The sequence below is a fragment of the Diuraphis noxia genome, unplaced genomic scaffold (genome assembly GCF_037042655.1).
Source record: "Diuraphis noxia isolate RWA-SAM2 unplaced genomic scaffold, SU_Dnox_SAM2 contig0001, whole genome shotgun sequence".
NCBI classification, from domain to species: domain Eukaryota; kingdom Metazoa; phylum Arthropoda; class Insecta; order Hemiptera; family Aphididae; genus Diuraphis; species Diuraphis noxia.
This window is the reverse complement of record NW_028301711.1, coordinates 84,976,224-85,001,102: the sequence shown is the minus strand read 5'-3', so window position 1 is coordinate 85,001,102 and position 24,879 is coordinate 84,976,224. Positions and strand designations below refer to the sequence as shown.

General features: G+C 26.9%; 2 protein-coding genes and 2 pseudogenes across 3 annotated transcripts in view; 1 reads left to right on the top strand and 3 right to left on the bottom strand.

Annotated features, from left to right (window-relative positions):
• Nucleotides 1-24,879, bottom strand: part of LOC149062218 (uncharacterized) — a 510,544-nt pseudogene that overhangs the window by 397,673 nt on the left and 87,992 nt on the right. The window lies entirely within an intron of this gene.
• Nucleotides 1-24,879, bottom strand: part of LOC149062220 (uncharacterized) — a 204,454-nt gene that overhangs the window by 95,429 nt on the left and 84,146 nt on the right. The gene's annotated exons all lie outside the window — the stretch shown is intronic.
• LOC149062227 (E3 SUMO-protein ligase ZBED1-like) lies at nucleotides 1,821-5,071 on the top strand (annotated as a pseudogene).
• LOC149062226 (uncharacterized) lies at nucleotides 6,482-9,604 on the bottom strand. The gene is given in 9 exon segments (XM_089221586.1): nucleotides 6,482-6,732; nucleotides 7,246-7,380; nucleotides 7,383-7,407; nucleotides 7,410-7,552; nucleotides 7,636-7,740; nucleotides 7,809-7,866; nucleotides 7,955-8,094; nucleotides 8,723-8,874; nucleotides 9,570-9,604. Coding segments are annotated over 9 exon segments (1,044 nt in total).

The following is a 24,879-nucleotide window of genomic DNA, read 5'->3' as shown; positions in this document are numbered from 1 at the left end:
GAAGGAAAAAGTAAAAAAGGCCAGGTTATTACAGGAATATAATGGCATGTTGAGCAAAAATAATAGTAGTTAATCCCACTTGCATGGAATAAAGGCAAAGCTGGAGAAGCAGAAGCAGTTGTGCAATATTTCTGAAAAATAAAACATAAATTAATATATATGACCAATATATTTGTCATATTAAAATAATTAAATGATACTAATGAGATCACTTCACTGCCAGTGATGAGCAGTGTCTTAGATAGATTTCTATCTTGTATTTTGACACTGTTAATTATGATTTGTATCTATAAACTATTTTCAAGTATTTTCTCTATCCTGGTGTCTAAAGACCCTGTAAAATTATAACATTGAGTAAGTCATTATTTTTGAAATACCAAATAACATGTTATCTTAAATTAGACAAAAATATTTTTTAATCATGATTTATACATTTTTTTTCAAATAAAATTATTAAAAATTAGGCAAGTAAGTAAGTACTTATATGTCAAATTGTACAAATAAAACAAAAAAACAATAACAAATAAAATTTAAACAACATTATCCTAGAATATGATGAATATTACATTGTCATTATATCATCATTAATTATAAATGTTTTAATATTGTCAGTTTTCTATTTTTAAATTGACGTTCTGAAACTAACTCTCGTTTTAAAAATTTAACAGAGGAAAATATTCTAAATCTTACAAATAACTTAATTAAATGAACATAATCAAAATGTGGACATGGGTGCTTAAAAGGTACATTACACAAAAATTCATTTAAATTAGAAGCTACTCCTTTAGCAACAGCAAGTAAAGGAAATCTTTGAATAAATATATTTTCAAGTTCAAATATGAATTGATAAAAATCATTGTTGGGCATCTGAAGGTTACCATAAGTTGTCTGTACAGTATTAGTGTATGCTTTAAAATAGCATAATAAAAAAGCTTGGTCTAAATTTGTTTGGTACCTACCATACTTTACACATAAATCACAGGTATGTTGGCTTAAGCACTTGCTATACAAATAACCACAAACATAATGTAAGGCGTTTTTCTCAGGTAAATTTAAGTGTCTATAGTCAATAGTACCAATTTTGAAATTGAAATATGTATTGGCAACTCAACATTGGTAGACCCAACTTCTTGAGGATTCATATGACATAAAATGTCATCAAGGTCTTTAATGCAATTAGCATTAGGTGAATGTTGAAAATAGTTTAAACAAAATAAATTCCGAAAAGCTATATAAAATTGTACAGGAGTGGGATTTCGATTGTTTCCATTCTTATTGCGAAACATACCGAATAAATTTTCTAAGCAATCTTGGTTTAGACGGTTGGTATATAACACATACTCACTAGGGTGTCTAGTTGATTTGTGCAATGAAACCTAGGGGTGCGCGATTATGACAATCGATTATTTCTAAAAATTATAAATAATCGATTAATCGTAAAAAAATATCGATTAATCGATTAATTGTTTCGATTAATCGATTAATCAGCCAATCGATTAACAATTAAAAAATCGATTGTTGTATGGTATCACAGATTAATGAAACACCATAGATATTAAACATGTTTATAGTGAAACACGATAAAATATCTGTTATCATAATAAAACATTGGAAAACGTTGACTATTGAGCTATTTATATCTTCTGTAGATACAAAATTTGTTACATTTATTAATAACGTCATTACAATTATTATTATAAGTTATAATAACCATTCTATTTCCATACTATTCTTTAACCTATGATTATAACGTCATTATTAATGTAACATTTAGTTTACGATTTACGAATTTTCAATTACCTATTACCTCAATTTACATCATGAGTGAAGTGTGGCAAGTTTTTATTAAAACTGACTGTGGTTTACGTGCCCAATGTCAAATCTGTAAAAAGACGTACGCCAATTCAGGTACAAATACAACGAATTTATGGAATCACCTTCAGTCCAAGCACAAGCCAAAATTTAAAGAGTTGGATGATCAGCGCAAAGGCCTTTCAGGATCGCCATCCTCGTTGTTAGTTAACATTGATGAATGTGATGATGAGTAAGTTTTATTTATATGTATTATTTGTAACAAATATTGTCCATCTATGGACTATGATATTATATTAAGAAGTAATCTATTAAGTATTAATTATTTAAGTAGGGTAAAGTTGGGTACCGACTACTGAGTACTGACAACTGGGTACTGCATACTGAATACTGATCAGTGATAGGTCGATTGTTAACGTAATAATGTCACATTTATAACACAAATAATAATAAACTACCTATTGGGACTTGGGACATTAAATAAGAATAAATAATGATTGACAATGTTTTATTCATTTTTTCATAATCTATAATTATTTTTTTAAGTTTTATGTTAAGTAATAAGTTTAAGTTTTTTATTCAATATAAATATCGGTAGGTACCTATACAAAAATGTTTATATGTAAGGTACTAAGGTATAGGTGCCAACGACTAGCGAGTAGCGGCTACTAGCTAGTATGACATTCCTACTCTAATATATTGTTTAAATTTATTAACTATCCAATATTATAAATAAACAATAGTACAATATTAAATATAATATTCAAGAGTTCAAGACTGAGTAACTATTTTCATTATAACTAGCAATAGATATAACTAAAAGTTTTGTTTTTATAATTATTTAATTAATATTTTTAAAGAATAGGACCTAGCCACCTAGGTACTTTGTTCATTTTCATATTCGTGTTGCATTTTTTAACTACCTATCCTTAAAGGAATTAACTAAATATAGCCATATATAAATATGAATACCTACTTTTTTACTTTTTAAAATTAAAATTTTTAAATAACTGATTTTCAACAAATTATTAGTAGGTACCTACCTATTATATATATTAGATAAGTTGGATCATACAATTTTTATTTATATTATAGGCTAACACTTAAATTTTTAAAATATAATACACAAACGTTTAGGTTAGGTAAATTATAATTTAGTTTAATAATGTCAAAAATGTTTACTGTAATAATTTACTTATAAATATAATGTGAACTTAAATTGGTTTAATGTCTCAAGTTTTATTTTTAGGGGTTCATTTTCATCAACAGCAACAACAATTCCATGTTCAGTAAATAGTACCAGCTCAAAAATGAAAAATGAAAAAAAAATGAACCAATTACCAATTACATCCTATACACTTACTGCAACTGCTCAGGCAAGAATTGACAATGTGCTAGCTTATTTCATTTCTACAGATATGATGCCGTATAGCATTGTCACAAAAGATGGATTTAAAATGTATACAAATGCCCTTAATGCTAGCTATAAAATTCCAAGCCGCAAAACAATGACTGAATCAAGGAAACCTTATCTCTACAAGGTGACTAAGGACAATGTTGAAACTATCGCAAAAAATACATTGTTCATGTCATTCACTACTGACTGTTGGACATCAGTAGCAAATCAGCCATTTATGGCTTTGACAGGTCATTATATTGACAATGATTTTAATTTAGGTATGTACAAAAACCAAAATACTCCCTAATTATTTTAATCATAGTTTAAAAATTTCGTTAAATATTTTATCAGTTTTTTTTATTTAATTTTGTTGTCGTTGAAGAAAAAAAAATAATAATCAAACATTCAATGTAATTTTTATATCTGTAGCCTCTATGTCATTAATTTATTGCCCTAATATTATTAACTCATTTAAATTATTTAATTTTAACTTTACAGGTTGTATATGTTTGGGATGTATTGAACTTATTGAAGATCATACTGGTGACAATATAGCTGATGCATTGATTATGTTACTCTTGGAATATAATATTGAAATTCCAAGCAAAAAAATATATTCATTTACAACTGACCATGGATCTAATGTATTAAAAGCAGTTAAAAATTTGAATATTACTCATACACCATGTTTTGGGCATGCTTTTAACATAGCTGTCGGAAGAATATTTCTTCTTCAACAAGTGAATGTAATTGTTGTAAAAGTAAAAAAAATTCAAAATATTTTTGCACATAGCTGGCAGGCAGTAAGAATTTAAAAACTGAACAAGAACGATTTTGTTTAAAATGTATAAAGTTTCCGTCATATTCAAAAACCAGATGGTGGTCTCTTCTTGATTTAATTAAAGTTGTTATTACCCAAGAATTAGCTTTATCAAGTTTTTTACGTACCTACAAAAAAGGAGAATATAAAAAATGTATAATAAATTATGAAGAGTTTGAAGTCTTAAAACGTATTGAAATGGTTTTAAGTCCTGTTAGAGAAATTGCAGATAATTTAGCAGGGGAAACCTATGTTACTGCTTCTGCTATCTACCCAGTAATTAATAACATAAAAAATAAAATTAATGAGGTATCCACAAATGAAAATACAGCTGAATTAAAAAACGAAATGTATAACACAATTTCGGATTTGCTCGATAATCGTTATAATGACAATGATGCACTAAAAATTACTATGGTACTGGATCCTCGATTTAAGATGAAATATATAAATGATACTGATCAACTATCTGTAAAATATGCCATGAAAACTGAATGTCTCAGTGCTTGGATGGTTTGGAATGAAATGCATAATGGTAAAGAAGATGGAACTGATAATTCATCAATGGACTATAGTTCTCCATCTAAAAAAGCTAAACAATCTGGCTTGCTTGCAATATTCGGAGAAACAAATGTTCCTAATGATCGATCTTCAAATCAAGTAAGACTATAAAACCTAGTTAAACCATTCTGATCAGTGCTACTAGCTATTACATATTATTTGTATTTTGTTTTATTTAGGAAAATGATACTACACTGCATAAAATAGAGAAAGAAATTGAGTTTTATACAGGATTACCTACAATATCATTTTGTCAAAATCCTCTAAAGTGGTGGAATTTAAATTCATCGATGTACCCTTTTTTAACTATTCTTGCAAGAAAATTTCTTACCATTCAAGCTACTAGTGTGGCGTCTGAGAGAGTGTTTAGCTAAGGAGGTCTTATAGTCACAGATCATAGAGCTACACTTACAAATGATCATGCTAGCCAACTTGTTTTTCTATCTGCAAATAAGGCCCATGTTCCAATTCCTATTTAATAAATACAATTATTTTACTATTGTAAATTTATGTTATCAGTTTATGCCAAAAAGTAATTTTTAATTTTTTTAAACTTCAGTTGACTAGAAGGTTATGTTTTTAATGTTTAAATTCAAATTATTTTAAAAAAAAAGGTTTTACATTTTTATTTTATATTTTTAACTACTTATATAATTTGTTAAATACCTACTTGTGGAGAATTTGAGATTATTATTTAATATTAAAACAACAAGTGACAAGAGTACAAGACTACAAGTAAATGTTATTTTAGAATTATTTAAATAAAATAAGTATTATAACTTTGTTAATTAATGTATCTATTCTAATTATCTAAGTATCTAACCTTTTAACTTATATCTATATGAATATGAGACATGTGACTAAACGTATTGATATATTTTATTAGCATACATTATGTTGTAGAAGTTTAAGTTTAAAAATTCACCTAATACTCTACAAGTATTTTAAATTTATATCTTATATTTTATTAGTAAACGAGAAATTCTCATTACTATATAACAAAAACAGTTGGTTAAACATGTTGTATAAGGCATAAGCCCATAAGGCATAAGTGCATAGGGAGTAAACATTTTGTATATAATTATTTTTCCTTACCTATAACAAAGTTAACAGTTTGACAACATAAATAATTAATTTGATAACATAAACAACATATTAAGTTATAATAATAATATCGGTCTGAGTAGTCTGACACTCTGTCCACCTGCACCACAGTCCACAATGTCTAGCTGATAACATATTTATATATTAGGTACGATTAGGTACGTTTAATGTTTATCATTTCCACTATAACGATCCTATATTCCTATCTGCTGAATTCTTGAATTGATAAATTGTAAATAGCTACATAAATTAATTAAGTAACATATCGATTAATCTACTCACGATTGATCAATTAATCTACTCACGATTGATCGATTAATCGACTCGCAATTGATCGGTTAATCGACTCGCGTATGTTTGATTAACAATTATAATATAAAATCAATAATAATCGATTAATCGATTATTATAAAGTATTTAAAAAACAATCGATTATTTAAGAAAAAAAACAATCGTGCACCCCTAATGAAACCCACAACTTTAACAATCCATTAATGGATATCAGCCAACCGTTTATGTAATTCATCTTGCTAGTCACATCTGTACCATTTATCTTTGTAATAACTTTTATTTTTTTTTTTAAATGAAAGCATCATAGAAAGATGTTCTATTTGAATTGAAGTATTTTTAAAAGGTCTTCTGAAGGATTTGCTGTTTGGAACTTTACTTGAATTAAAAATGTCAAATAGTTTGTCCATTTTATCAATAACATTAATTGTACATTTTGACTCTAACGGTAATTTACCCAAAACCCAATTCTAAGTGAGTGTTCATTCCTGCAGCAGCTACCGATTGACTAAATTTTGGGCTGCCAAATAGACTCGCATTTTTTCAAATGGTCTTGGATTTATGTGAGCATGAGTAAGCTTAGGTGCTAATCTTAAATTAAGTTTGCTATCCTCATTATAAAATTGTATGATATATTTGTTATCAGTGAGTTCATCATCAATACAAAAATGATGTTTGAAAAACATGTTACGTGTTGACTTTAACAAATGTGGCGGAGCAAACAAATATACAATCTCTTTACCGTTAACTGTAAAATAAGGACATTGTGAGCTAACATAAACACTTTTACTAAAGCTAACAAAATTTGAGCCTTGGTCAGTGATAAATGCTTTAACATTTAAAGAAATATTTAACAATTTTTTTATGGTACACATTATAATATAAATTAAATCTGGGTTACGGCAAGTTCCAGACACAAAAAACTATGCTATTGACTGTTTCCATGATACATTAATTCCCCTTATCATTAAAACTAATGCGTACTTTGCTGCCTCATAAGTTTTAGTGAGATTTGTCTGATGAAATCCTATAATTTCATCTTTAGGAAGTGAATAATATAAATGAGTTTTTAATGACATTTCATCAGCACATAAGACGCAGTCAAGGGCCTCAGTTTTAAAGTTTGAAATTTTGAATTTAACAAATTCAAATAAAAAATCATTTAACCCTGGAATCAATTCATATTTTGAAGTAACTCTTCTTAAAGTTCTAACAGAAGGTAGACTTAGTGTATTTTTCAAAAACCTATATACAGATGGACCTAAGAAGTAGATTGTTAATGCTAATTGTTTCATATCGTTTGTGTACCTGTATCCATAAGGGTTTCTTGTTTTGTACATAATATGAGTTTTCACAATAGTTAGTGCACTGGGTGACAAATGTTGTTCACAAAGAGAAAATTGTCAACAGTATTGAACACACAACAGTTAACTGATTGCTCAAGCCCAGAATTGTTTTTTCAGCTTTAAGACGAGCTTCTTTCTCATGTTTCAACTGTTGCCGTAACAAAACTTTTCTAGGTGTTTTTTCAAACCAGGCTTTTAGCGTTTGACAACCTTTTGAAAAACCTAAATAATATTTATAAGATGTTAGTAAGCATACAGTAAAGTATAAATATACAATTGAGTAAAATTGTTTGATTAAATCTTACTAGGGCTTATGAAATCTAAAGGAGAATCTAATCTAGATTTTTCACTTGAAAAAGATGATGATGTCCCAGAAGAAACCGTGTAGTCAATAATACTATCATGTACTACTTGACAAAATTTAAACACATTATATTAAACAATTATTATAAATTTTTATAAAAATCATATTAATTACAAGGTGAACTAGACAATGGAAGTGCTAGTATTTCATCGCTGCTATATGTTTCAGTAGTTTTTGATTTTGAACAACCAGAATGTATAAAGTTCTTTGTTACTAAGTAATAATAACAAATTTTAAAAATAAATATAAAAAATAAAAATATATTTACCAGGATCATCAGTAATTTTAAGTGGAGTATTTGAGCCACAAGACACAGATTTAGTTGAACTGGAAACAATTTCAACTTTGTCACTAGACAACAACTCTAAGCATGTACCCACATCACAATCATCTTTTTTATCTAATGTAGTACTCCCGTACTACACTTGTACACTTTAATTATTTAATGACGTGCTTCGACTTCTCGTTGTTGGTATTTTGTAGAGACATTAAGGTATGTTGAAATAAGTAAAAGAAATCAATGTTGTATTATACGTGAGAACAGTATGTTTTAATAGAATAAAATAGCTTAAAATAGTAACAATGTAATTTTAAATTGTACTTGAAATGTGAAGGCAGAGTTTCCGCTCGGTACCTGAGAACTACGTGCAGGAAGCTAGTAGAAATAATTCTAGTAATTCTGCTTTATGTTTAAAACTAATACCCCTTATATACCCGTGACCTTTTCCGTGGCGTGATCTCTACCAAGCCACCGGATAGGCTTACAATTTATGTTCGTACATACTAGTGGAAACATACAACAAAAAACACATTCGTAATCAATTTATCATAATACATTATAGTTTTATAAATATGTGTTTCTAATCACGTAGGTCAGAATAACAAGAGCATTGTACAAATGTAATAATACAATACTCGGAAATGCCTGGTACAAAGAGTAAACCTGGTTTACTACACTGAATATAAATAAAAAATAAAATGTGATTAGAAAGTTATTGCTGATGAATGTCATATTATTTCTTACACACCTGGAAATAGTGTAGGTATAGCATCTAGTTTTAATCTGTTCTCCAAATAATTTAAAAACAAATTTTTTTCAAAATGTTTTCCACACAACTTAATATTTTTTTGTGATAAAGTTTCAGCTGGCAGTTGACAATTTTTTAACCAAATTCCACACCTATCAGTGTAACAAAAAATTATTTATTTATACTACGAAATATAATCAGTTTTTACGTAAATTAATATTTTACACTTAACATTCTAATAAAATTATTAATATATTATATAATATGTATATTACGTTAGTTATAATAGCATCACAAATTATACTGCACACACATTAGTCAAACCCCTGCGTTGAATTTTTAATTGTTGTTGACATATGTCTATATGTATTATATTTGTATATAAATAACAATATATATAATATTAACAAAGATCGCCAAGCTCAGCTCATGGATCGACGCGCAGTATACATACACGCACATTTTTTGTTGACTAATAATCTACCAATTTACGTAAAAACGGAAAAATATAGATATATGATATGATCGTTTCTGTATATGAATTCCGTTCTGGTGACTCACATTTAATATTGATTGTTACCCGTCTAAGTACATCAAAAGTAATAATATGTCAATTTAAAAAATAAAAAATGACTCAAGGTAAATAAAATTATATAAATAAATATATTAAATCCATTATGGATTATTTTTCTTACAGGTAATATCCATTGTTAGCTAGTATACTGAATGCAGAATGTTAACAATAGTACCGTCTTCACGACGCCACTGCACACTGCAGACGTGACGACAAAAATAATACCCATGTGGCAATGTCCCATTATAATATGTTTATAAAGGTCTAAAATACCTCTTACTCTGCTGTGATCTTCGATTTTCAAACATACTAAGTAATATAATACGTACCATTTGTACATATGTCACATATGTTACATATGATATGTGTATACAATGGGTATAGGGTACATAAGACATCCGTTGTCGTTCGCATGACATTTATCCTTATTGATTTATCTATTTTTCAGACAAAGGAATATATAGACCTTTTATTATAAGCCGTGTTCCGGATGTGCATCATATTATACGCTTTGAGTTTCTCTCACATTCAAAATCGTAAATTGAAATAGAAACAGAAAATACACATTTGAATTGTAGTGTTAAATTATATAAAATCATCTTTGTACATAGATAGTTGGTACGTTGGAGTCAGTGCCGCATTTAGGAGGGGGGGGGGCACTGGCTACAACTGCCCCGGGCGACCCGCGTATTACCAAACCCTCTATAGCCCCAGAGCCAGTCTTTAATACGGAGTTTTCATTGGCCCATTTAAAATTCGCGCCAAATATTTTTAAATGATATTGATAAACATATTGATATTATATATTAAAGCATTTGTTTTGATGATAATTATTTATTGATTTAATTGTTATTTCATATTAATTATTGCGCCAAATATTTACATGATATTGATTATTTGATTATTATTTGACAAAACTATTATATTATTATCATTAAATGAAAGATACTAATTAGTTATATTATTATAAAATAATATTTTATAGTTTTTAATATTTTATTTGGTATTTATTTATTGCAAGAAATATTCTTCAAGGATGTCTATTGATACAATAATTAAATATATTAATAATAAATATGTATCTGATATTGATTGGGCTAAATCAAATCCTGAAAAAAATGTCTTCTGTGTGCGAACAAATATTACAGATATAAGTTCTGCTAATAACTGGCTTGAATTATTTAGCGCTTGGTCAAATAGTAATTGGATAGTAAATTTCGAGTTACAGAATCCTCAAAAGTAATTTTCTATATTTATTTTTTAATTTACAGTTTAATATTGTTATTTATTGTTGATAGTTTCTTAAACTAAAATATCTTAACATAACATTAAAACATAAGTAGTTACAGAACACAAGTTAATAATATAGGTTAATACGTATATCAGTATCAATAGTAAGACATTTTATTAGGTATTCAGAACTTCAAAATTTGATTGATGTTGATTGATAGTTGTTCTTAGATTTCAAAATTTGTAAAAAAATTGTATATATGAGTCCTGCAAATATTGAACAAACTGTATATTGAATATAATTATTGTAGTTTTGAAAAGTATATGTTTAAAAGTGTAACCCATTTATGTCTGTAGACATTTATTTCTGGTTAATAATGTAGACATGTAGTTATGTGTTTTACCTTTTACTGATGAATAAATCATAACTGACTATTTTTAAGACAGCCACATCGCTTAATATAATAAAAAAATTAGTATGTAGTACCTATGGTACCTGCCTATTTATAAATATGATATACTGTTAAAGAATATTAAATTTAATCAAAAACGGTTTTAATTTTTGGTATGTTAATATTATTATGGTTCAACAGATACATTTTTTTTTTATAATTATACCTACCTACTTTATATTTACTTGTGAATAAAGTTAGCATTTATGACTTTATGCTGGTCATGCAAGGACAGTAGACCCACCAAAGAATAGTATGTTAGATTCAAAAGTACAATTTTATAATACTCCTCAAAAAGTGCAAATTAAAAATGTTTTTTACAGATCTATAATTTTTATTTTTATTTTAAACATGGTTAAAAATAATTTTCATCATCTAGTGACAAAATGATAATTATTATTTAAAAAATACCTACTTTTAAAATTGTTTTTAAGTACTTTTAAAAATACACTCATGCCAAAAAGTACTTAAAAACAATTATAAATGTTGTCATGAATTTGAAAATTTTTGAATTTAATTAATTTTGTAATTACTAATTTAAAATTGTAATGTTATACATTATAGCCTATAGGTATCGCCAAAACTTAATGCTGTACTACCTACTTAATTTTATACTGAAAAATAAAAAAAATAAATGTTTATTATATTTTAATTCTGAAATACTTTAACAATAATATAATATGAAAAATACAAAAATAAAATTATACAATGATTGTCAAAAAATATAATATGATTATTTTGAATTTAAAAAAATATTTAAACAAGCTAGATAGGTATTTGATATTTAATTACGTTCAAGACAGCATTTAAAATACCTAAGTGTTCTTAGTATAATTAATGTTACAATCTATCTTGCCATCTAACCATGTTTTATATTATATATTTATTGATTTCATGCTGAATTTGTAGTTTTTTTCTACACTAGACTATTGTCTCCCTTGCTGAAAATACAATCAAGTACCATCTATGATAATTAGTTACTTAATATCTATGCTGAGGTATCTTTCTTTTTGGTAATTTCTAATAATATTTTATCATTTTTATCCATGTTTCTAACTAAGTATACACTTCTATTAACTAGATAGAATAATATTAAAGAAATAGAGTTGTCTAGTGTAATATTACATTATAATCAAAAATCAGGTTAGGTATTTTTTATATCCTGAATCATTTAAAAGTTTGAGTGTATTTTAAAATAATATTTTAATAATAAAACATTAGGGTTTTCATCAATTATAGAATAATACGTAGATATACTTATATAGTTACCTAGTATTACTAATAATTTTACTCCAAACCATCAGATAAATAAATACTTTAGATTTACAGTGGACACTATTTTGTTTTAATACCAATAATGCTTTGTCATAATTAACACCTATTAAACATGTCATGTTAAATTTAATCAATAGTAAATAATAATATTGTATTATAATATTTAATAATAGTCAGTACCTAAATAATATTAATAAAAAGTACTTAATCACTAATAACATACACTTAGTAGTTAGTAAAAGAGTTCACGATTGAATTCTGTTAGAAGTATTTACTTTATAGTTTATTGATAAAAATTGTACAACATTATATTATTTTACAATTGCAAATTAATTGCATATTTGTATTTTATGAGTATTAAATAAATTTAAACTGTTACTATAAACTGACTGTTCAGAATTGACCATACAAATAACATGCAAAATTATCTAAAACAAATTATAAACAATTTCAATCAAACTATTTTAGAGTTGTATTTCATAAGTATTGGATTTGTCAACATGCTTCAAAAAATAAAACAAAGCTGAAAGAAAGTACTCGTGATACAGTTTGTAAGGCATCTTTACATATTTTATTAAAAAAAAACAATAAAAATACCAGGAAAAATGATTTTTATTTGAAAAAAGATCCTCCACTGTGTGGCGTAGTTCAACTTAACTTAAGTCACAACCACCCCATAAATTCATGTGATGCCCTCAAGAACTTAAGGATTTCTGAAGAAGTAAGCATGTTAAAAATTGTACACTTTATAGAATATAATAAACCACAAATCAATTTTTAGACAAGAAATACATTCATAGCATATTTTAGTGATGGACTTACTGCAAGTGAAGCTTCTCATTTACATGAGAGCAAATTACTTCTACAAGAAGAATCTTATAATTTGTTAGCTAATTCAGCAGTAAATCCAACAAAAAGACAAGTTAACTATTTGCACGATGAGTGGAGAAAATTGAATTTTGGACCAATTCATGAGCCACTTGTTAAATTGAAAGAAAAGTCTTTACAATATGCTGAACTAGGTAAAAATTTAAATACCTATTAAAATACAAAATGATAGTCATAGTTAGAACATCTCTATTTTAGGAACTAAAATATCTATTAAGTCAGACATGCCATGGGCAGTAGTTATTGTTACACCTATAATGAAGCGAGCTCAAGAGTTAAGGTCTGCTCAAGAAATTATTTTTCTCGATTCCACTGGCTGTGTAGATACAACTTGTAATACCGTAACTGTACTTTTAACTTTATCAAATGCTGGTGCAATACCTATTGCCATATTAATACACCATGGGGAATCAGAAGAGAGTTATAAAGGTGCATTTAATTTGCTTAAATTAATATTTCCACAATGTTTTGGTGGCAAAGAGGTAACTAAATAAATTAATGGTTTCTAAATAATATAAGCTACTAATCATTCAATATTTAGGCTCCACTAGTATTCATGACTGACGACTCTAGAGCAGAAAAAAATGCATTGAAGTCATTATGGCCCTCATCTAAACAGTTTTTATGTAATTTCCATATGGCACAAGCCGAATGGAGATGGCTTCATGATAATAAAAATGGAATTAAACTTTCAGATCGATTACCATTAATGAGAAAATTTCAAAAAGTGAGATTTATAAATGTATTCATTTTAAAAGTAATAATCTGTTTTTATATATTATAATATATTAATAGAAGTAGTGTTTCAATTTGGTTGAACTTAACGGCTTAAGTCTTGTGCATTATTTATATATATTACATTACTTACATAGACTCTAAATATTCATTTTTATTAATAAAAAAATTTTAAAAAGTAAAAAATAATAAAAATAGTGTTTTATTAATTATGAATTTACAACAATAAGCAATACACTGTATGCATATACAATCAAGTTAATTGTTTATATTAATACATAATATTTATTAGTTTTATTAATTTAGTCACAAAAAATGTGTAATTCTACTTATTGCAGCTATAAAACATTTAAATTTCTTTGTGATTTAAAATACAATTTCAATTATTTTAGGTTATGTATTCTGAAAATCAACAAGATTTTGAAAACTCTGTAAAAGAAATTAGAGAAAAGTTAAATAATTATACCAACTTTGTAAAAAGATTTGAAGTCTTGGGTGCGTCTTTACAGATTGGGCACATTATACAGAAATAATGAAACAAACAATTATGCCGAAGCCTCAATTAGAATTATTAAAGATATAATATTAAGTAGAACTAAGGCTTATAATGCAGTTGCGCTAGTAGACTTCATTGTTCATGTTGGTGAAGAGTACTTTACTTTGAGATTATTAGATCATGCCCATGGTAGATATAGAGCAACTCATAGATTGTACAAAAAATTGTGTTCTAAAATGTCTGACATTAATAAGGATGACATAAAACAAGTTGATACTAATACTTACACAATTCCAAGTCAATCAGATAGTACTATTATACATTCAATTAATACTGAAATTGGAGTATGTTCTTGTAAGAGTGGAATATCTGGAGCTTTTTGCAAGCACCAAGCATGGGTTCATCATGAACTTAAAATTCAATTGCCAAACAGTTTTGCAATAACAATGGAAGAACGATATGCATTAGGAAAACTAGCATTAGGAGATAAATGTCCTCCACCAGAGTTCTTTCTAGGTCTAAAAGAACAATTAATAACATCAATTAATGAAAACAGTAAGCATCTTTCTATAATACCAGAAAACACAAACACTAATAAATCTTATGAGACACAACAGGAAAATATTGAAAATTTGGAAGCAGAAGGAATATTATTAGTCAACAATATAACAACACAAATTTCCACTGCAGATGTACAAATAATGGATGTTTCTAATTTAAAAAACCAAGCTGTTGAAACAGTTTCACAAGAATGGAATAGATTACACGACATGATTCCATCATTACCATCGACAATACTTAAAAAATTATGTACGCGACTAAAAAATATTCAAAATAGTCAACAATTTGTAGGATTTATTCATTCAGTAAATAAGACTGCAGCTTCACTAAATAGAAGAAAGGGAAAAATCGGGGTACAGCCTACTTCAATAAGTAGGAGAAAACAAGGAGTAACTCATGGTTCAAAAAGGGTACCATCTGGAAGAAGACCAAAAGAATATGTCACTAAAGGAAAGCCTAAAAGACCAAACAATTTGGGTAAAAACCTATCAAATAATGTAATGAACTCTAAAAATCATTAGAGTTTATACAATAATATTTCTTTTTTTATTAATACAATGTCAGTAGTGTTACACTTACCTTATTTTAAGATGTATATTATATTTATTCATTTATATTATAATAAATTCATTGTAATAATTATTACATAAAGATAAAATAATTTTTATATGCAATATTCTGTTAATATCACCCATAGATTACATATAGTATATTAGCTATTATCATCATTAAAGTTAATTAGAATCTAACATCATTAGAGTTTATACAATAATATTTCTTTTTTTATTAATACAGCAATGTCAGTAGTGTTACACTTAGTAGTATATTATCGAAACAATATGCTTTAACACGTTTCTTTATTATTTGGTATTATTGGTTTTCGAATAGTTTCCACTAGATCATGTTTTACTTAATTTAATAAATTTATTATGTGTAAATATTTAATAATATATTATAATTATCATATACTATAACAATATGCTTATAAACTTCTTATTTAAATTATTTTAATAACAGTATCATATAATATATTATATATATATATATATATATATATATATTATATACATATATTTATATTAATATGTTTAATGTTAATGTATTGTACTGTTTGTAAGATTAAAGATAACAACTAATGTAACTAATGTATTTATAGCAATATTATAGCTATCAACGATCGATAATATTATTAATAACCCAAATCGTTTTCCCAAATATGGTATGATTACTCGTATGTCAAATTGTCAATAGACATTATAATTATTTATAATACGGCATATTTTGTTATCGCGGGTGCCGGGTGGTGTGCGTTATTAGTTATTACAAAAATACAATTATTACTTAGTCAACAAACTAAACAAACTTGAGCGTTTTAATCCTCAGTATTTGTGAATGATGCCAATGTGATTAGTGATCCCGTATTCCCGTATTAGGTATTTTATTTCCTTTACTACTCGGCGCTGTTTAAACGTTTTATTTATTACCTATATTTTTTTTTAATATTATATTAATTTTGACCGGCAAAAAAAAGTTAAGTGGATTTCAAAATCGTAAAAAAACTTTGTTAAAACACAAAAATGAACTTAATGTTATTAACAAATGCAGAAAAATTCAAGACATGTTTCGAGAAAAAACATCTTCTACAGTTGAAAGTAAATATACACTATATAATATAAGTTATACTAATGTAAAGTTACAATATACCTATGTGGCTATGTACCTATTAATCAGATACGATACGATATAGGTAATGATACAAACAATTAATAATCTGAGTATTTTACTAAAATATTTATTATTTATGAATTAAATAGCATGACTGACATCTCCGTTTAGTTTATTTCCCTGTTTACCAAAAAAAAAAATGACTTATCATATTAGAATATAATTGTATTATTGTATAATACTAACTCATATCATAACTAATTTATTCATAAAGAAGTATTTAAATGTTTTTATTTCTATTAATAATATTATATTAAAAAACAGAAGTCCCAGAATTACTTGAGCTTAGCATTAAACAATCAGATACAAGCACATTTCCAAAAGTAGCAGAAACTGTTTGCAATGGTAGTAAGCTAATATTTTATATAATTTTGGTTCTATATTTGTATTAAAATTAAAAATAATATATTTTAAACAGAAGACCTTAATGAAATTGAAATGGAATGTCAAGAGATAGATCAGAAAAAAATTTCAAATGTACCAGAGACTGTTTGCAATGGTAGTAAGCTAATATTTTATATAATTTTGGTTCTATATTTGTATTAAAATTAAAAATAATATATTTTAAAACAGAAGATCCTAATGAAATTGAAATGGAATGTCAAGAGATAGACCAGAAAAAAATTTCAAAAGTACCAAAGCCTGTTTGCAATGGTAGTAAAATTGAAACGGATTGTCAAGTTATAGAATCTAATCTTAGAGATAAAAACTAAAAAGTATTAAACTTTTAAATTAATTATATTAAAGTTCTAAAATGTTATTTACCTACTGTAATTATTTGTTAATTATTTATAAATATTCATTTATAAAAGTCCATATACAAAATACTTAATTTATTATATGGTTAGCTTTAATTAAACCAAAATGTCTCCTTTTTGATAATTCTGTTGTATATATAAAAATACACCTCTCTGAAATACAATTGAAAACATTTATATATTATGCCATATTAATATATTATTATGTTATTAGATCTGATCCAGCTCTATGGTCCATAAACAATTCTACTCGAGATTATTTGTGTATTCATGGTTTTTCTCAAAATGTGTCCAGTATGAATTTTTCAAAGTCAAAAAGAGCCTATATTAAAATTCAAAAAGGTGTTAATAAAACCTACTACATGTATTTTAATTTAAGCTATCTTCAGGTCACTTTAAAAAATGGAGAAAAATTGAAACGAGACTTTTTGATGTACTCTGAGAGCAAAGGTGTTATTTTTTGCTGTCCATGTCTTTTATTTGGTAACAAATCAGCATTTGCTACAACTGGTTTTTCTAATTGGCAAAAAGCTGAGGAGCGTATATTAGAACACACTAATTCTTCAAATCACCGTTCTAATATCATAAAAATGAAAGATCGTGGCAATACACTTGGTCGGATTGACAATAATGTGGTGAGACAAATAGAAACTCAACGTACATACTGGGTAAATATATTAAAACGAGTTGTGGCTGTTGTTAAACGTTTATCATCCAGGGGATTGGCATTTAGAGGAGCAACTTCAAAAATAGGATGTAATAACAATGGTAATTTTCTTATGGCCCTCGAATTATTGGCTGAGTTTGATTCTTTCTTATCAAACCATTTAGAAACTTATGGAAATCCAGGAAAAGGTAATACATCATACTCGTACATATCATATAATGTATATGAGCAATTTATCAGCATAATGTCTAGACAAGTATTAAATACAATTATTCAAGAAGTTAAAGCTTCTCGATATTTCTCAATCAATGTTGACTCTACACCAGACATATCACATATCGACCAACTTTCTTTTTGTGTTCGATATGTCAACAATAAAGGTGAACCTGTCGAAAGATTTTTATGTTTTTTAGATCAAATAGGACATAAAGCAGAAGATATGGCAAATGCTGTATTTAGTGTATTTAAAAAATATGACTTAAATATTGAATATCTTCGAGGCCAATCCTACTACAACGCTAGCAATATGTCTGGAATTTATGCTGGACTGCAAGCAAAAATTAAAGAAGTCAATCCTTTGGCAAAATTTGTACCATGCTCTGCTCATTCCCTTAATTTGGTAGGAACCAATGCAGTGGATTGTTGTACTCAAGCTGTCTTATTTTTTGATGTACTTCAAAATGTTTACACATTTTTCACAGCTTCTACTCACTGCTGGAAAATTCTAAACACATCTATTAAAGGACTTTCTGAAACACGATGGTCTGCCAGAGATGATGCTTGCCAATCTCTAAACAAAAACTGGTCTTTAATCATTAATGCATTAAATCTAATAATAAATGATGATACTGAGAAAATACTTACACGAAATGAAGCTAAAGGAATTATCAATAAACTAAATAATTTAGAAACTGCATTTCTATCTATATTCTGGGGTCAAATATTACACCGCTAGAACATTACTAACAAGAAATTACAATCTGTCAATATCGATTTGGGTGTAGTATGTGAATTGTATAAATCATTAATAACTTATATCATTGATTTACGTTCCGATGAAAATTATGATTATTTTAAACAATGTGCAATTGAAAAAAGTAAAATTAAAAAGTTTCAATCCAGTACTAAACGATCAAAAATAAGAAAACAATTTTTTGATGAAGGGCCATCAAAGATACAACAGTTGAATATTCATATTTTAAAGTTAATACCTATTTTGTCATAATTGATCAACTGCGATCACAATTAGAAAAAAGAAATGAAAAATATGAAAATCTACTTATAGATTACAATTTTTTTTTCAAATTAACAGAGATGACATCAATTCAAGTCCGAAAGAATGCTGAAGTACTTAGAAATGAATACAAAGATGATCTCAGCACCTTATTTGCTAATGAATATGTTCATTTTAGCAGTCACTTATTAAGTATTGGTGATAAGGCTCCTAAAACTATTCAGGATATGTGTAGTTTTTTGAGGAAAAATGATTTAATAGGTATGTACCCTTATAGATGTATCTCTCAGAATGCTGTTATGTATTCCTGTCAGTAATTGCTCGACAGAACGGTCATTCTCGTGCTTGAAGCGTGTTAAAACTTATCTGAGGTCTTGTACCACTGAAGAAAGGCTTAATTATTTAGCAATTATGAACATAGAATCTGATATAACAGCTAACATTGAGTTTGATGACGTTATTCATGAATTTGCAACACTACAAAGTAGAAGAAAAATTTAAGTACCTATCTATACAAGCAAATATTATATTATATTATTACATTGTTTTTATTAAAATTGTTAATACATTGTACTTATATAAAATATAATATTAATTTACATAGTTTATATGATTTTCTTATATTTATTCATCATGTACCTAAATATGTAAAAAAAAAAAAAAATTATATATTATAAATAGTGGTTAAGTGGTATACATTTAAATATATCTACGTCGAGAGGGCAGGGGGATCATGTAATTATTAAACAATATTATAAAAAAAACAGTAAAACACATATTCTTTTCTTTGCTTAAAATTTTAAAGGTTCACGAGGATCTATCTCTTATATTTTCTATAGGAAGGGCGTCGTTTTTTTTTGCACCGGGGCGCAAAATGTCTAAATGCGGCACTGGTTGGAGTATGATGTATAATATAAGTACATGTAAATAATACAAGTAAATGTATAATACAGTAAAATAAATTAAATTTTAAGAGCCTGATATGCAGTAAGGGCAAATAAGACTTGTTTACCAAATAATTATTCATATTTTCAACTAATCAGATTAATCGAACAAAGCTCCTAGTGAAGTTAATTTTCCCCAAGATTTAAAGGCTTTTAAACACAATACACATGTATTTAAACACCGTCACCCCATATCAAGCTTCGAACGAATTATTATGTTTTTCCATCAACTGTAATATATAATAAGTACTTATATTTATTTCGAAATCTTGTGAGTATTTCAGTTTAAATAATTTACAATATCAATAATTGAATAATTGGAATTTTGAATTTTAAAGTTCGTTTTCGAGGATTTTATAGTGTACCATTTGTACCAATATGCATATTGTTTACGATGCTTATCGCATATTTAACTACAATTTAACAATGTTATTTTGTTTATATACATATAATGGTTTATTAGTGAAATCAGTAGTTTATTTGCAATAATTTAAATTTGATGTCCAGATTGGTTAACCAATTTGTTACTTCTAATGTCACCTTAGGGACGTGTTCAATGGCGTGGTGAAAGGGGTTTAATGACGCCTAGACGTCATGGAGGAAATTGTTTGGGTGGGTATGTAGTTGGATCCAACTTGGGTACCAAGCATTATGGTAAGAAATAATATAACACACACATTATATTATACCAGTAACCGATGGAGACATTTCCACCTGTGCATGATAAGCCAATTACACTCAATAAGACAATAACACGCTCGTTGCTATATTTAAGAATTAAATAGCTAAATTGTTAATTTAAATTAAATCAAATTAAATTAGTAATTGTTCTCTGCTATTGGCAAAAATATGATTAATATTTTGGTTTACATAATAATATAATAGTATGTAACGTTTATAGAACTTATTAGTTATTGTTTTTACATTAAATATTGTTCAATAGTTGATTATAAATAATATTTAATAATATTGGCGGCGGTCTATGACGGTTTGAGTATACCGTTTTTGGTGCATTGTACCACCAATATTAGGGTGGTGACTGGTGTGCGAGTGGTCTTGGTTGAGCATGTGCTGACCGCAATGTTTAATGTTAATGTTCAATAAAGTAATGAAGTACCTAATCAATGACATTTGATAAATGATAATCGTGGCTGAAACTGTTGAAAGCGTCGAGATAAGAATATAAGGTAGATTATAAATAGTAAATAATATATTACAAATTTACAATTACACTTTTATAGTAATTATAATCAGTGGTATTAGCATAGGCTTTATTTTCATATTATAGTCAGTGGTAACTGGTATTAGATAAAATAATCTTATTGATAATCTCATATTAATAATAATAATATGATGTTGATGTTATTGCCGTCATTTTCACCGTTTCATAGAAAAAATATTACTAACCGTCTAAAAACAGCCTAAGATAAAATTGAACTAATATATTATTAACTTTCATTGCTATTCGCAACCAGAGCCCCTTCTCTACAATTTAACTATTAATCGTTTTCTTATTACATAAATCTCCATATTACCACACACCACGAAAACTAACTAAAATATAATATACAATATTTAATACATATATAATTATTAATTTATTTTAATTAAAAATATTGATAACAAATTAATCATTAATAATTAATATATAAAAATACCAAACAATATTTTATAATTTTTTACTTGCTTTATCTTTGGCAAATATCTGGACTAAAGTACTCCAATCAATACTTTTTACAACTTTAGACTCCATGCACAATATGGATAAAGATGATGTTTTTTTATTTCCTAATGATGAACGGAGATATGTTTTTACTCTTTTCAAAACAGAAAATGAAACCATAAAGGGTGTGTCACATTCACATATATGCATTTAACATTTAATATTGATTGTTACCCGTCTAAGCACATCAAAAGTAATAATATGTCAATTGAAAAAATAAAAAATGACACAAGCTAAATAAAATTATATAAATAAATATATTAAATCCATCATGGATTATTTTTCATACAGGTAATATCCATTGTTAGCTAGTATACTGAATGCAGAATGTTAATAATAGTACCGTCTTCACGACGCCACTGCACACTGCAGACGTGACGACAAAAATAATACCCATGGGGCAATGTCCCATTATAATATGTTTATAAAGGTCTAAGATACCTCTTACTCTCCTGTGGTCTTCGATTTTCAAACACACAAAATAATATAATACGTACCATTTGCACATATGTGTATACAATGGGTATAGGGTACATAAGACATCCGTTGTCGTTCGTATGACATTTATCCTTATTTATTTATCTATTTTTCAGACAAAGGAATATATATACCTTTTATTATAAGCCATGTTCCGGATGTGCATCATATTATACGCATTGAGTTTCTATCACATTCAAAATCGTAAATTGAAATAGAAACAGAAAATACACATTTGTATTGTAGTATTATATTATATAAAATCATCTTTGTACATAGATAGTTGGTACGTTGGGGTATAAATGTATAATACAGTAAAATAAATTAAATTTTAAGAGCCAGATAAGCAGTTAGGGCAAATAGTATATCATAAATGTCAGCGGATCCAAAGTTAACTCATTTTGGGTATTTCTTTATTATTATACATTTGTTGATATTGTTCTATATTATTTTCAGTTCTTACTTCAGCCTCATTGATAATAGCTCTGATTCCTCAGAATCACATTAGTTTAGGTGACGTATTGGTAATACTTATTCCTTTAAAATTAATAAATGTTATATATATTATATTTATATTAATGAAATTGTATATTGTATTGTACTATACAATTTTGAAACGGTTTCAAACTTGTAGTTTCTTTACCTTTATTGTGAACTCTCATATTTTCTGTTGAAATGTTCATTTTGCTTAATATTTTATTCAGGTTGTGTAAATCCAGTTCATAAGATAATACCAATTTATCTTTAGGCAATTATGCATTAAGTAAATAAACCAATCATTAAAATGTTTGATTACAATTGAGGCCTAGATAGAATTAAAAATAAAGCATTTAAACAATTTTATAACATACTATTGGAAGGTAAAAGGAAACAACATTAATAATGAAACTAGTTGTAGTATACAATGATAGATATGAATTTCTAAGTCTTAAATATAAAATGATTTATTTTTTTAATGTAGATGATAATAATTATTAATCTACTTCTTTCCAATTGGTGAATTGCAATACATTTTTTTGGCTAAAATATGAAATTGCTTTTGCCATTAAATTTGACAAGACTTGGGCTGCTAATTTCACATTTAGTCTTTATGATACTACATTTAAATGGAGATCTGTAACTTTGTAAACACAACTTAAATCTCCTGTGTTTAGACTAACAACTTCTTGATGAAAATGTTTTCCAATATATGTTTGATTTGGTAAAACAAAACCTCTGTCCAATAAATGATTTCCAACAAGTTATAAGAGATGTGGAACGTCAGCAAACATGTAAATTTGTTCTCCAGAAACAGGATGCTCAAATGAAGTTTTTGTTGGTGTGGCTCCAAGACATTTCCAAAGTCTAACATTTGTAGGCCCCATGTAGCTAACAATGGCTACTACCTCAAAACCACAGTCATTTAGCTGAGTTATAAGTGTTATAACATCAAATAACAACTATTGATTCATTGGTGAATCTTAATCATAGTATAAAGCATTTAGAAAATATGCCTTTAATGTTAACTATTTTTTAATATATTGTACAAAATTGTTATGTTTATTGAATTATTATGATTATTAATTTACCTAAACTAATGTGATTCTGTGGAAGCAGAGTTATTGTTAATAATAATATGATTTTCAAATCTGAAAATACTGAAAATTTTACTGAATACTGATGTTTCAGTATAATGTTAAACATTTCTTATAATAAATTGTTAAATTGGTGGTTTGTACTAAAAGGATGTTAATGTAAGGATAATAAAATATAATAACTTAAATAGTTAAATGTATACAAACATTCAAAAATAAATAGTTAATTAGTACTTAGTAATTACTTACAATTACTGTACTACTGTACTTGTCAGTTGTCTGTACTACAAACTGTAGTCTGCAACAGCTAACAAACCACAAGTGAACAATAAGCACTAAGCAATAAGCCAATAAGCATGAAAATATATTACTATATTAGATAAGTAAATAAATAAAGATTTATGGGACAATAATTTGTTGACACCACTGCACCAGAGTGATACATTCCTCATTGTACGATTTTTTTTCTCCTAATACGTCCATATTCCAAATGATAATTGTCTCAATACAATGGATGTCTAATTATAATTGTTCTAATAACCAAGGATAAGGATAGTAAGGATAAAAAAAATACTTTAAAATAAATTTTTTTAACAAAAACTTTGGTTTTTGAACAACTTGAAACTATGTAAAAAAATATTTTCAAAAACATTAGTATTTTTTGAAATTACGAGTGTTCAATGATAAAAGAATCACCCGGTATATGTATTATGCATATTAACTCTATACACCATAGTTACTTGCTTAATGCTTCATGCTTTGTTTAAATTTTAATGTTTAACTATTTAAAACATTTAAACATATATTGTTTTTAAATGCATTATTTATTTCTTTGGTCCCGGGT